The sequence below is a fragment of the Leptidea sinapis genome, chromosome 32, assembly GCF_905404315.1.
Source record: "Leptidea sinapis chromosome 32, ilLepSina1.1, whole genome shotgun sequence".
NCBI lineage: Eukaryota > Metazoa > Arthropoda > Insecta > Lepidoptera > Pieridae > Leptidea > Leptidea sinapis.
The window spans coordinates 2,153,167-2,167,404 of record NC_066296.1 but is presented as its reverse complement, the minus strand read 5'-3'; the positions used below and the strand labels follow the sequence as shown (position 1 = coordinate 2,167,404).

The 14,238-nt window shown below is 38.4% G+C and overlaps 1 protein-coding gene across 1 annotated transcript in view; it reads left to right on the top strand.

The window, feature by feature from the left end:
* The window catches only part of LOC126974535 (BTB/POZ domain-containing protein 17), a 29,838-nt gene extending 15,600 nt beyond the window's left edge, over nt 1-14,238 (top strand). Inside the window, exons 11-14 of the mRNA XM_050822054.1 lie at nt 2,733-2,821; nt 3,673-3,789; nt 4,767-4,845; nt 5,982-14,238. Coding sequence (XP_050678011.1) covers nt 2,733-2,821; nt 3,673-3,789; nt 4,767-4,845; nt 5,982-6,050 — 354 coding nt within the window. The 3' untranslated portion in view covers nt 6,051-14,238. The remainder of the gene's footprint in view (nt 1-2,732; nt 2,822-3,672; nt 3,790-4,766; nt 4,846-5,981) is intronic.

The window sequence follows — 14,238 nt, the reverse complement described above, 5'->3', positions numbered from 1 at the left end:
GGAGAGGAGCGCCTTGTGCCATACACGATCAAAGGCCTTCGCTATATCCAGGCTAACTGCCAGGCCTTCCCCCTTGCTTTCAATAGCCGCTGCCCATCTATGTGTTAGGTATACCAGAAGATCACCTGCCGACCGACCATGGCGAAACCCGTATTGTCGGTCGTTGATCAACTGGTGACCCTCTAGATATACCAAGAGCTGACGGCTAATTATGCTCTCCATGATTTTGGAGAGCAGGGAGGTAATAGCAATAGGCCTGTAGTTTGCCGGATCCGAACTGTCTCCTTTTTTTTTGGATCGGATGGACAAGGGCTGACTTCCATGAGTCAGGGACTACGCCTTTAGAATAAGAGTGCCGGAATAAACGCGTTAGCACCGGCGTCAACTCAGGGGCACACGTTCTAAGCACGATTGGAGAAATGCCATCCGGCCCGCTCGACTTTCTGACGTCCAACGAAAACAGAGCTCGCCTAACAGTTTTCTGTCTGAACTGTACTTCAGGCATAGAGCTCTGACACCACGGGATGGTCGGCGGTGTTTTTCCGTTGTCGTCAAGAGTCGAGTTGGAGGCGAAAAGAGTGCACAAGAGATCGGCTTTCTCTTTTGCCGTATGGGCCAGGGTGTCATTCCTCATGTGCAACGGCGGCATGGACGGCTGGCTGAAGTTACCAAGAGCAGCTTTCGACAACGACCAGAACTTGCGTGTTCCGGTCGGGTAACTGGAAAGCTGCTCGCCGATTTTGACGACGTGTTTTGACTTTGCACGGGCGATTTGACGCTTAAAAAATCTGGAGGCACGGTTGTATTTCCTCTTAAGAACTGTGCAGTTCGGATCCTTTGTGCCCAGCGCCGCAACCCAAGTTCGATACGCCTGTTTTTTGCAGTCAGATGCTGCTTTAACAGACGCATCGAACCAGGGCTGTGATCTGCCACCGATGGGTACTACAGAGTTTGGTATAAAAATATCCATACCCTGTAGTATCACATCGGCTACTGCAACGGCGCATGCACTAGGATCATCCGAAGGGAAACAAACCCTGCCCCAAGGGTAGGATGCAAAAAAGGAACGATCCTATCCCAATCTACTGACTTGTAGTGCCAAACGCGGCGGGTTGCTGGTGGTCTGCGACGTTGGCGTCGGATAGGCACTACACTCCTGACCAGGCAATGGTCGGACGTTCCGAGAGGGGTGTCGACAAAGACCTGGTAACCATCGGGATGTGTAGTCAGCAGAAGATCCAATAAGGACGGCATGTGGCTATCCACATCCGGGAGCCGCGTTGGCGACTCAACCAATTGGGACAGACCATACGCCAATGCAAAATTATGCACAGATCGCCCTGCGTAGTCTGTGGTACGTGATCCAAGCCATTCGGCATTGTTCCCGTTGAAATCACCCAAGACTACGATTTCAGCGGTGGGGATCTGTGCAAGTACGTCGTCAATTGCCGCTTGAACGCAGCCCATGAGATGATCGGTTTCTGCGTTACCACTATGGGACCTGTAGACACACGCATAGATGCGGACGCGGTCCTCTAAATATACGCGGAGCCAGAGAGTGGACAGGTCCCTACCCTCAAAATTGCCGAGACGGCGACAGCAGATATCCTCCCTAACGTACACACATACCCCGGCATGAGGCAAAAAATTGTGCTCAATTTTGTACCCGGGGTACGTTAAATATGACGTATCGCTAGGTCGAGATATCTGCGTCTCAGTAAGGAAACACAAGGCCGGCTGCGCCGTCTCAAGGTGGTGGTGGACGGCGTTTAAATTGGAGCGAATTCCCCTGATATTGCAAAAGTCCACGTTGAGTGTGGAGCGGGGTGCCGTGGTGATACTGCCTCGTTTGTCCTTGGTCATGCGCGGTTCTGTGCCCTCCCCAGAATACGAAGGGCAGCCCGAGCTAGGTACCGCTGTCATATTCGGGTGGAGGGGGGGGGGGGGGAATGGCCACCGGTCCTCGACATTAACCTATGCGAAACATAGCGGCACTAGGCCGCTACTTCACGCCGGTATTCTGTGCGAGTGTGGTAATTAACCCGGACGAGTCTGGCCCGATTGTGCTGACGTCAAAAGACGGCAGCGTGACTCTCCCACTTCTAAAAAGCCCTTAGTCGCCTCTTACGACACCCATGGGCCTGGGACTCCCCTATTCTTTTTACGCCCCGGGAAAAGTGCAGGGCAATGGGCTTATGTTTAAGTAAGTATATTGTATTAAATATATCATTGACTTGTAACCCATAACACAGGCTATATATGCTTAACTTGGGGCAAGATAATTTGTGTAAAAAGTGTGTCAATATTATCAAAAAAAATACAGCAATTGTATTTCAAAGCTACTATTGTGCCAGAGCCGCACTTTGCTGCTTAGTCCGGTCGAACAATCAGACGCGGTCCGGTAACGAACCATATTCGATGGTATGTCGTATTGTCCATCGTATTGTCCAAAATTATTACTATTACAGTCCGGACCGTACTGCTTACGATGCCGGACCAATTGGTGCGAGGCGCTCACCGGACCGTCCGATGATCTGTCCGTACCAAATCAGACCATGTGTTAAGGCTATAAGGGCGCTGCAGCTAGTTAAATTACTGACGAGCGTTTGTTGTGCCACTTAGAATTATGGTTTTAAAAAAATTTTGAACGACTTATTAGAAAGTCTTGCTCAGCTCTTAATATAAAAAGATTCCTTTTAGATGTTTGACATTAAAATGTTTTATGATATCAGATCGGTATTCTGGTGTGGGGCGTGCAGAATGGCGTGGAACACATTGCCAATATCGTAGAGAGAGTGCATCGGTTCAACGCTCAGTCCAAGTAAGTAGTTTTTTAAGTATCTGCGTTAAAAGTATAGCAAAAAGAGCTTATAACTCGAGATCATCAATCTTATAAACTACAGACTACTAATAAAGGGCGCACGCTTTCAGATATTGCATTAGGTACTCTATATTGCTTACGATATATTGTTACCAATGCGCTTTCAGTACTTAACGTTCGCTTATATCAATTGGTTGATTGAATTGTTTGCATAACGAATAGATTAGTGTTAGGAGTCAAGGTTATAAGAAATGGGCGGGAAATGTACCGTGATGAATACAATACATTTCCCGCCAATTTAAGCGGCAACACAAAAACCACGGACGAGTGAAATAAGTCTGACTCCGTGTCACCTTACATAACAGTGAGGCACCAAAACATGCCGTAAACATGTAAATACATAGCTCCACGCATACACTTACACTAATACAAGCCGATCGGCCGCCATTATGAGATTTGCCATCGTCTGTGACATCGCAATAAAATATTTTAAAAATGCCGTCGTGCGTTATGAAAAAGTGTAAGAATAATACTATAAAAGTATTTGTGGATATATGATTATTTAAGGGAGAAAAAATTGTGTAACTGGTACACCCCGTAACCGCACACACACTTGCATAAAGGTGCTTCACTTGCTAATATCACGGCGGAGTACTTCTTTTTTTACTAGTCCGTGCTCGAAAACTTGTGATATTTGTTTGTTTCATTTTTATATTATTTAATCGTAGATTTTTTTATATGCGACAGGTTATATGACTAGGTCAAAAATGCTCATGGCGTGCCGCGCCACTCGTGTATTTGTCCCTCGTTATACAACTGTTGCATAAAATACGAATTATACAATGTTGTAGAGTATTGAACATTGACGACGCTCTCGACTTCGACGAGTTGAACACACCGCTGTACACGCCCGCCTCCGCTAACGCCGGCGGCAATGTGTCAACTGTCAACATGACAAAACACAACAGGTACATGCTCTATACATGCTGATATAATAATAATAATATTGACAAACTTTGACACAAATAATCTTGCCCCAAACTAGGCATAGCCTGTAATATGGGTACAAGACATCGATATATTTAATACAATAAACTTACTTAAACATACTGACACGGGAGTGGGTCAGGGATTGGAAATAATACTCCGCTTATAAGACCGAGTCTCTATTTGGGTTCACTTTTTCTGAACACTTCGCCGGTCTGCCGCTGTTCCTCTTGTGGGCGGCGATACCTTCAATGCGTCACACCGCACCGAAAACATAAGTCTCTTCTATCTTCTTCACTTGGATCACTTTCCACTACTTCTTCTTTTCTTTTTCTTCTTCCTTTACACTTTCGAGTCAGAACTAGAACTGCCGTAGTCCACGCTTAGTACAGCTTATATACGGATCTGTTCTATTTTTGAAATGATTCTCCCATTCCATCTTTAAGTTTAAATTGTACTAAAAATTTCTTTTAACTATTGTTATCCTGCTTACACATTTTCCATCCTCTTCACTCTGTTCGATTTGATCTTGAATTTACTAGAAATTTTCATTAACTTTACAAAACCCAAAAAATATCATAAATTGGTAGGTGTATCGAACCCGGGTCTACAGCGTCTAAATTAAACACTTTTCCGCCGAGCTACGAGTGTTTTCACCTACCGGAGTTCGAACCCGGGACTTCTAGCTTAGTAGTCAGGGCCACTAACCATTAGGCTATGCCAGAGTTTGGCGAGTCAACATCTCCTGAGGATGTCTCGTGTATCGTAGGCGAAACACATGTTGAAATGTTTAAAGACAAATATTGGCGGAATTTACACTAAAGAAAACTCAAATCATTTGGATAAACAAAAGTAATGCACGCGTGAAATGTTTTTGAAAAAAAAGCAGGCGAGAACAGAACTCGCAATGGCCAATGTAGCACACTGGTTTCATAATGTACTATTAACTCTTTCACAGTCACTGCTCGAAATGTACTGAAAACTGCGCGATGCCGGAACCGCGCCATCTGCTGGGGATAGACAGGGATCAATTACGGGTGAGTTTTGGGCTTTCTTGGGCATCATATACTAAAGCATTAAGGACATAATAATATTCACATTGTATTTGTTGTATGCGATTAAAAACTATGACAGTCATCACGACCATCATGTTTACGAAGCATCCTTACACTAACAATGAGTTCAAGCTCAAAAGGTTGATGCATCCAATATACGATTATTACAACAATACGATTTATACAGTTTATTCTTTATTGCTTTTTAAGAATAATTTATATTATTGAAACACGATTCATATATTGCAGCAGCACCTTACAAACTAATTTATAATTTACAAAACGTAGTTATATCATTATTTACATTGTGCTTCTGTGAAGGAAAAGGATGAAGTTAGAAGTTAAAAGGATGAAGAAGTCTCAAACCCAAGGGTGTCTTAAGAGGCGACTAAGGCCATTTCACCAGTAGGAAGTGCCTTTGTAAAGGATGTCGGCTAGATTATGGGTACCACAACGGCGCCTTTTTCTGCCGTGAAGTAGTAATGTGTAAGCTTTATGGTGTCGGTCTGAAGGGCGCCGTAGCTAGTTAAATTACTGGGCAAACTTACCATCTTATGCCTCAAGGTGACGAGCGCAATTGTAGTGCCGCTCAGAACTTTTTGGGTTTTTCAAGAATCCTTAGCACTGCATTGTAATAGGCAGGAGGTATCAATTACCATCAGCTGAACGTCCTGCTCGTCTCATCCCTTATTTTAATAAAAAATATTTCCATATTAAGGTGTTTAAGAAGCAATTTGTTTCCTACTTCAAAAATGATTAATTTAACCAAACTTAATGAGCCATGATAGCGTGTCGCTATGCCCACGGCTCACAATGGTATTTTTTTTTATGGAAAAGGAGGACAAACGAGCGTTACAGGTCACCAGGTGTTAAGTGATCACCGCCGCCCACATTCTCTTGCAACACCAGAGGAATCACAGGAGCGTTGCGGGCCTTAAGGAAGGTGTAAGCGCTTTTTTTGAAGATACCCATGTCGTATCGTCCCGGAAACATCGCACAAGGAAGCTCATTCCACAGCTTTGTAGTACGTGGAAGAAAGCTCCTTGAAAACCGCAATGTGGGGGACCGCCACACATCCAGATGGTGGGGATGATATATTATATTAATCATATTTTCAGATACAAGTGATAATCGTTCCGCTAACGGAATTCTGTCACGTGGCGGTGTCGGGCGACCCTCACGGATGACACCCGTCCCGTGTCCGCAGCCGTCACCCCGCGTGTAGTGACGTGCCAACTGACTTGGCAGCCCGTCTGCTACCTGCTAACTGCATGTCAACATGGTAAAATAATTATAACATGGAGGACATGTTTTGTTTTGCTGCTCAAAATTGGTTATGTCTAATACATAAACTTACTTATTATCTTAATGTTAAAAGGAGATGGACAGTAAAATGTATGGGCCTGTACCCCAGGATGTACATATACACTATGTTAATAAACCCTGTACGGTAATTGATACAGATATGCAGTTGAAATGCGGAGACACCACTAAAAACAAAATAAACACATCAAAACCCCTTAGATTAAATGCTACAGTAAAAAGAACGTTTCATATTAAATATTTTCAAAAATTTTGAGAACCCCTGACTTATTTATTCTGTCAGTAAACAAATGTCATCGCCCTGGCCTCGGTCTTAATGACATAATATAAATTATAAGGCGGGCGATTTTTATTGTTATTATTACAAAACTTTAGTTTCCCGCCGCCCGCCGTGCCATTCGCATGGCACATGAATGAAATGGGCGTGTGGGCGGGGAAAAATTAAAATGGCTGCAAGCTTTACAACAAGTTCAAGCTTTACAACAAGTTCTTTAACTTTTTTTTTGAATGTTCTTATTTCCTGAAAAACTATATTTATTTGTTCTCACTACTTGATACCAATATTTAGTACAGGACTTTTTTAACACCTGTATAAAATCTATGTTATTTAAAAGTAGACATCTTCTAGGAAAAAAAGTAAAAAATGTGAATAATGCTCAGCAGTTATTGACCAAAGTTGTGTAACTACTGCAAAATTATTGTCATAGTATCTATGTCTATAGATTACTGAATATGTAGTATATTCATATTTTGTATAATATATATTTTTGTCCCGGCATTTTGTATACACAGATACTATAAAATATAAACGTATATAATATTATGTTATAAAACAAAACGAAACGGCGCGAATTTGTTTTAACGAATGTAGTGTTTTAAATATTCAGTGATTGTCAATTGACAGTAGATCGTCCACTTGAGGTTGAGTGCTGCCAACATAAAAATGAAATACTCCGTAACTGCATTTAGATTATTTATTTTATTTATGTATAACTTTGACACACTTTTAACACATTTATGTTCGTTTAATTGGTAGGATTTGTACATAAATGATGTTTTAAATATTATGTTGATGTAAATTATGAATATTTTACATTTTAGACTCCGTTAGAACGGTATATTCCATGGCAACGTTTGCACAATTTATACAAGGGATATCAGAAAAATACTTTTTATTGAGATTGATGTTTCAACATTTCCTATAGTGAATCAATAAATTTCTAAAATTATTAATAATAAAAAAATATTATTTGCAATACATTTATTTTTGTACATTTTAGGTCACATTAAGTCCATCTCCTTTGGCAAAAATATATCTACAAATTTACAATCCTATATGCCAAAGGAAAAATTTCTATTGCTATGAGATGAAAATCAAAACATTCGTGTTAATGAAAGGAGTTGTTCTAAATTGGGCTAATTCGGGACACATGTCAGTTTCTTGGAAATAACTCCTATAGTATATTAAGAACTTAGGTAATTTATACGTCTAGATAGTCTCTTGCTGTTAGACAACCGATAAAAACAGGCCAGGAATATTAGTTTAGTGTACAAATCGCGAGTGTAACACGTAGCTTACGTGTTACACTCACGATTTGTATGACACTGGTGTGTTAGTGTGCGTGAATTGCTCAAAATAGAGGTTAGTTCTAAAGTCTTTTTTTTCGACGTTTTCACAGCTGTCATAGTCTATCTAGACGTATTAATGATCTATGATTAAGAAATAAAACTGTTCAGTATTGGCACCGATCATTACCGAAGAGACTGGTGAATTCCTTAACACCGATGAAATACATAATTTAATCTTGGTGGTCTACTTAAACGTGACAAGCTGATGGTGCCCTTTGCTACCATAGGAAGAATAAAATAAGTGGTCGTGAAACACAAATAAGTTGTGGAGCTAAATGTGTTTTGAAAGACGTATTCCTGCGCACATTGTATTGAGAAGCATGTCAATTATTATATTTATGTGTTCTATTTATTAATTATTGCGATGTTGATGATGTATTTTTAGTAAATAAATGAATCTTCAACAATGTTCACGTATAGGAATGGTTTTTATCAAATGAAAATAAGGTACGAGACGAGCAGGATGTTCTGCTGATGGTAATTGATACGCCCAGCCCATGACAATGCAGTGCCGCACAGGACTATACACAGGCACTAAAACTGCGCCCGTCACCATGTTTAGTCTCATTTTCCTAGTAATTTCACCAGCTACGGCGCCCTTCAGACCGAAACACAATAATGTTTACACATTACTGCTTCACGGTAGAAATAGGCGTCGTTGTGGTACCCATATCCTAGCCGGCATCCAGTGTATTGGAGCCTCCCACTGGTGAATATGGTAATGGTTATGGACCAAGTGATATTGCAGATGTTATTTCTATAGGTAAATCAAATCTTAATCATCACTGATTCAAACATCGGGGACTTATAAATATTGACACAGCTCTATATTTGCTTATTTAGTGGGGTTTAATAATTTTGGTACTTAACCTGGGCGAGACCCGGCATAACCCAACTTTCTTTGATACACGTGTCGACGTCACCATCTCATTTGTCTTATAATAATAATGTCAACATTATAATATTATATTTTTATGCAACAGCTGTACAAGAATTGTCAAAAACCTAATAATAATATTGTATAATATTCTTAGGAATTAAGAATACGTGAGCGTTGAGTTTTGTTAAAAAATTAATTGGTATTGTGTATCGAATATTTAGCTGCAAAAACATTATCCTCACTTTTTTTTTTGTAAACTAGACTCGCGTGAAGATTGACTGCGTCGGTATTTAAAAATAAATAAAAATGGACAAGTTAGCCTTAAAGAAAATACAAAAACCTACCTGTTGTGTTAGTAAAAGATGTTCGGAGACTTGCAAGCTCCGTTGATGAGGTTTACGAACTATTTGGTATCGGTTGAATTAGTGTAATTGAGGCTGCCGAAATATCAATATAGAAATTATTGCATCCCTACTGATAATTGTCTAATGGGCCAGTTTCTAGTGATTGTTAAATTAATTATAATTTAAGGCGTCACATCTACGATCGAGTGCATCGTTCGTCTCATATGGGTACTTCTTTCATCTCTTAGCTTTCTTTCGTCGAAGTTGGTTGTATCTGTAATATTGCAACCTCGTGGAGGTGCCGCCTTACACAAGATAGTTCATGTTACAAATTGTACTATATGTATATGTTAACTAAATTTTGATGATATTGCCATTTGATGCTTAAGACAACGGTCATAAACATGGCTGACTGAATAGATAGTCGTGTACATATTATGTATTTTACTGGATAACAGATATTACATGTTTTAAGGCATATTTAACCCTTAACTGATATCGTAAAATTCACTAACATAACTCGTATTGTGGGGGTCGCGCGGCCCCCAATACAGATTAGCTTCTGAGATGCAAATGTCCGCAATTTTATTTAAAAAAGATAAATAGCAAGCTTGTTTTATTGGATTAATACATTTTTATTAATGTAATTCTTTTTACTTTATTAGTACAAGAGATCACAAAAACATAAAAATTTCTTGCAGATGTTGTAGTTACAGCATCAGACGCTAGAAAGAAATAAATATTTTCTCGCAGTTCTCGTGGATACTTTGAATACTCGGCTTTCCGATTTATGATTTATATATTTTATCAATTCAATTCTTTGGTAGTCATCTCATTTTTTGACGCTGCTGGACCAATCAACCCAGGTCTTTGTCTAATGATATTATGTTGACGAGTAGGTTGGGGAGGTAGGGAAGGGATGGGCACTTTTTTACAATTTAATGCATAAAAAGCAGATTTTATAGATAATCAATATTTATTGCTAATTCTTATTGCACCACACATTTGGCTAGATATCTTAGAAAGAACTATCTTAAAATTATAATCAGTCTCAACATTACAAGATAATTTCTGATATAAGTCAAAAATGCCCAATGCTCCCTATGGCAGGGAGGCTTGGGCATGGCCTACAAAACACTTAATATCTATAATAGAATCCAAAAATAAAAGTTAACAACAAATAAAAAATATCTTAAATAGTATCTTAACTTATCTTAGATTAGGTATAACCCATAAAGGTTTATCAAATGTGTACTTAGAGCTACCACGTTTGGTTTTATTGCAAGTCTTTGGTCGTGGCAATTTAGTTTTGATGTCGTTTAGTGGGACACTAGCTATGTCATCTACTTCAGGAAAAAAAAGTTGTTTTTTATCTTACTCAGCCTCATAAATTTTATTGTAGTCATGGTATGACTAATGTCTTCGATTCGGTCGACATAGTGGACAACAGTCTTTTTTGTATCAAACTGAACGAGCACAAAATAATTCATTTGAAAAATTCTGTCAATCATTATCGCATCATCTTCATCTAAGTCTTCTTCTGACGTTTCTTCCACAAATGATCCCTCAGAACTGTCTGCGAGTAAAACATTTTCTACATCACTATCACTATTGCTCATTTGCCTTTTCTTTGCTCTATTTGATGTTAGTTCTGGTGGAAGTTTAAGAATCTGTTTCTTCTCTGTGTTTTTTTAAGAAACTTTTTTTCCTGCCTCTCTCTTTTAGCCTTGTTCTTGGTTTGTCTTTCTTGTTCTGCTAATTCTAGTATTCTCTTTTCACGTGTGTCTGTCAATATTCTTAATGTTTTCCCTTTCTTCCTTGCATTTTTAATTACTTTTCTTGGGCAAGCCTTTGGGTATGGTCTGACTATTTCAGGGGTCATAACTTCAGTGACTTCTGTTGTTATTCGATCTGTAGCAAATGACGATGAAGAATCAGCAACAGAAATGTTACTTAAATTAACAGGATCTACTTCAATTTGATTTTCTCTTTCAGGCTGTTCTGGAAGGACTTGAGTTGGCCGGATTATAGGGTCATACCTGGACGATGTCGCTTCATCAGTTATGGATGCATCGCGATCTTCATTTGAGAATATATTTGAATTTAAAGGCCAGGTTTTTCAAATCCTTTTTGTATGTTTTGTGGTTTGAAAGCTAGAGGTATAGCAATGGCTGCTAGTTTGGGGATATCATAGATTGTTAGAGTTTTTCCTGTTGTTAAAGCTCTATTGTAGTAATTTTTTAGTGGCCCATACACTGTTAAGTCAAGTGGCTGTAGCTTGTGGCTACAGTGTGGTGGAAAGGTCATCATAACAATGCCAACTTCTTTACGAAAGTCTAAGACTTTCACAGAAATATGGCTCTCATGATTATCAAGGAGCAACAACACTGGATTTTCAGGCGTTGGTTTATCATGTTTCTCAAAATGATGCATATATTTAATGAAATTTGAAGATGTCATCCATCCAGACGGATGTGTTGGGCCATCTGATCCAACGGGGGCATCATGAAGCATGTGGGATTTGAAGTTTACTCTTGGGAATATAAAGTACGGAGGTATTGAATATCTAATAGCATTGATTTCACAGCACACTGTGACAAAAGAGCCTCTCTCTGTAGATGTTGCTTGTCCAACTTATTTCGTGCCTTTTGAAGCAATCACTCTTTGTGTACGATGAACAGTCGTCAATCCTGTTTAATCTATATTATATATAGCTTCGGGACCAAACTGATGTCGCTGAAACACCGTGAGATTGCCTAATTAGAAATCCCCTTAGCCAGTCCTTCGATGCGATTTTTTTTCTTGATCCAATTATTAGGAATATTAGTTTTCTTTATGGCTACAGCATAGTCATAGGCAAATTTACGTGCCTGTTAACTTTCTCATACCATAATAATTATGTTTAGAACAAACTATCATGTAATTTGACAATTTTTGTTCTTCTTCGTCGGTGAAAATTTGTGAGGTTATAAATCTGTGCGAAGAATCCTTGACAGAATCTTGTTTAAGGTACCGTTGCAGACTTGATCTAGAGGGATTTGATATTTATCAGCAGTTGTTTTTATTTTTGATCCTTTTGATACCTCTTCTATGGCTCGTAATATGATATCTTGGGAAATTCCCGTCGCAAACCTTTCTTTTTAAATTTGAACGACATCTTTCTGTAATTAAAAATAATTCGAAAAGTTTAATTAAAGCAAATCCTCCTATACTCAACATATAGGAGGGAGGGAGGGCATGCCCAATACTCTGTATACATTTTCAACATAAGTTAGCGGTATTTTTTTTATTTATGTTATTTAAGCATGAATTTCTATTTCATTTATAAGTTAGTAAATAAACATTAGATTAATAATAAAAATAGACATACCTTTCGTTAGTTTTCTGTTTATTACGATTCGAAATCACAACAAAATATTTACTTTTACGAGCGCATAACCTTCAAACGTGTCTGTATTTGACAACTAACAGAAATGAAAGATAGTCTATGGATGATCAGTGTTACCAGTCGGTAAAGTAAATTACCAAATAAATAAATAAAAAAATCTGTGACCGGATCATACTGCAATCTCGGGATTTAGGTCTTCACTGCTATCTGAATCCTGTGTTGGTAACTGTTCAATATCGCTTATTCCAGCGTTGTGGATATTTTTCTGGATATCCACTCAACACCGATTCAGAGTCGGAATCCGCGTCTAATATATCTCTTATCGTCTGATCACTCAAAGGACTCGCCATCTTGACAAAATAACTGTAAAACATACGAATAAATGAAATAAAATATTTACTAAAACTAAACTAAACTAAAACTTACGGTACAGCGGGGGCCGCGCGGCCTCCATAACGCACGTACCTCCGCTCTGGTAAAAGCTGCAGCGCCGAAAGTCCGTCGCACGCCGCGTGTCGCTACATAATGAGTTTACTCAAAATGGCGCCCGCGCACGGTGCATTATTTTGAAGAAATTCAAAAAAATATCACGTGTGGGGACCGCGCGACCCCCATGAAACCAGTTAAGGGTTAACCTAATAGTATTTTAACTTACCAACAGTGGGAGTGAGCACAGAAATTAGCCCTAACCACGAATTAAAAAAAAAAAACTAATTAAATCTAACATTTACTCTAATTCATAGTAATTCATTCAAAGCGAGTGTCACATACTTACAAATTAAACTAAAAATTATTTTGATAAATAAATTTTGAAGAGAAAGAATTAGAGAATTTTTAAGACTAGTGAATAGTCGATACATATTGTGTTCCTATCTCAACATTTACCTACATATAAAAGGTTACCATTGTACAAACACTATAAATACACTTTAGGTATTTACATGTTTGGTCTTAACTAGTCCATTATTGCTGGAGTCATGTTTTGAGTAAACTAAACGAGACTGAGGGCTTTCTTTAACTATGAAGAGTTTGCAAAAAAAGTCATGTATGTTTTTTTGTTGACTGTTATGTAAAGTGACGACCAGTCGAAGGCAGTGCTTCGTTTTAATCAACGCGATGTAAAGTTATTCCAAATTTAAAGCCTTACTAATAAACTTGGTATAAAGGATATGGACCTATGGAGTTGCGTCCCGTGCCACTAATAAATTAAAAAAAATATGGTATTTCTGAAGTTTTCCGAATGTCAGGGAGCCGTGCAAATAAACGCGGGAAACGTTATACGTCTGAATAATCTAATCATAAGAAAAATGTCTATTCTAAACATTTTGCATATTCTTGGATTATTCTCAGGTATAACTTTATGCAAAGGTTATATTTTGTAAGGCCCTTTGTCTTTATCTTACCTTTGTCACTACAGAATTACATGACAGGGATAAGTAATTTTAAACTTAGAGTAACTTTACACTGAGTTTATTAATGAAACAGTGTCTTTTACGTGTTCAATTAGAATATATATGTATATAATATTATGTATGTTTAATAAACGTGTTTTAGCACGTTGCGGAATTTGTAATAATTTTTCTGACGTTTGGTCTGTCATTAATATTAAGTAATTTGAAATTGTCAAAATGTTATTTTACGGCGATCGAATCGTTCTTAAATTGTTGCAAATGTGCATCTGTAGATGCAAAATAATTATTGATAGAATTGGTCTCTTATTAATTTTAATTTATATAAGTTGTTAACAATGTATGTGCAATAAGTGTTTTTTGTGTAAAAGTGTTACTTCATTATAATATTGACTGATACAA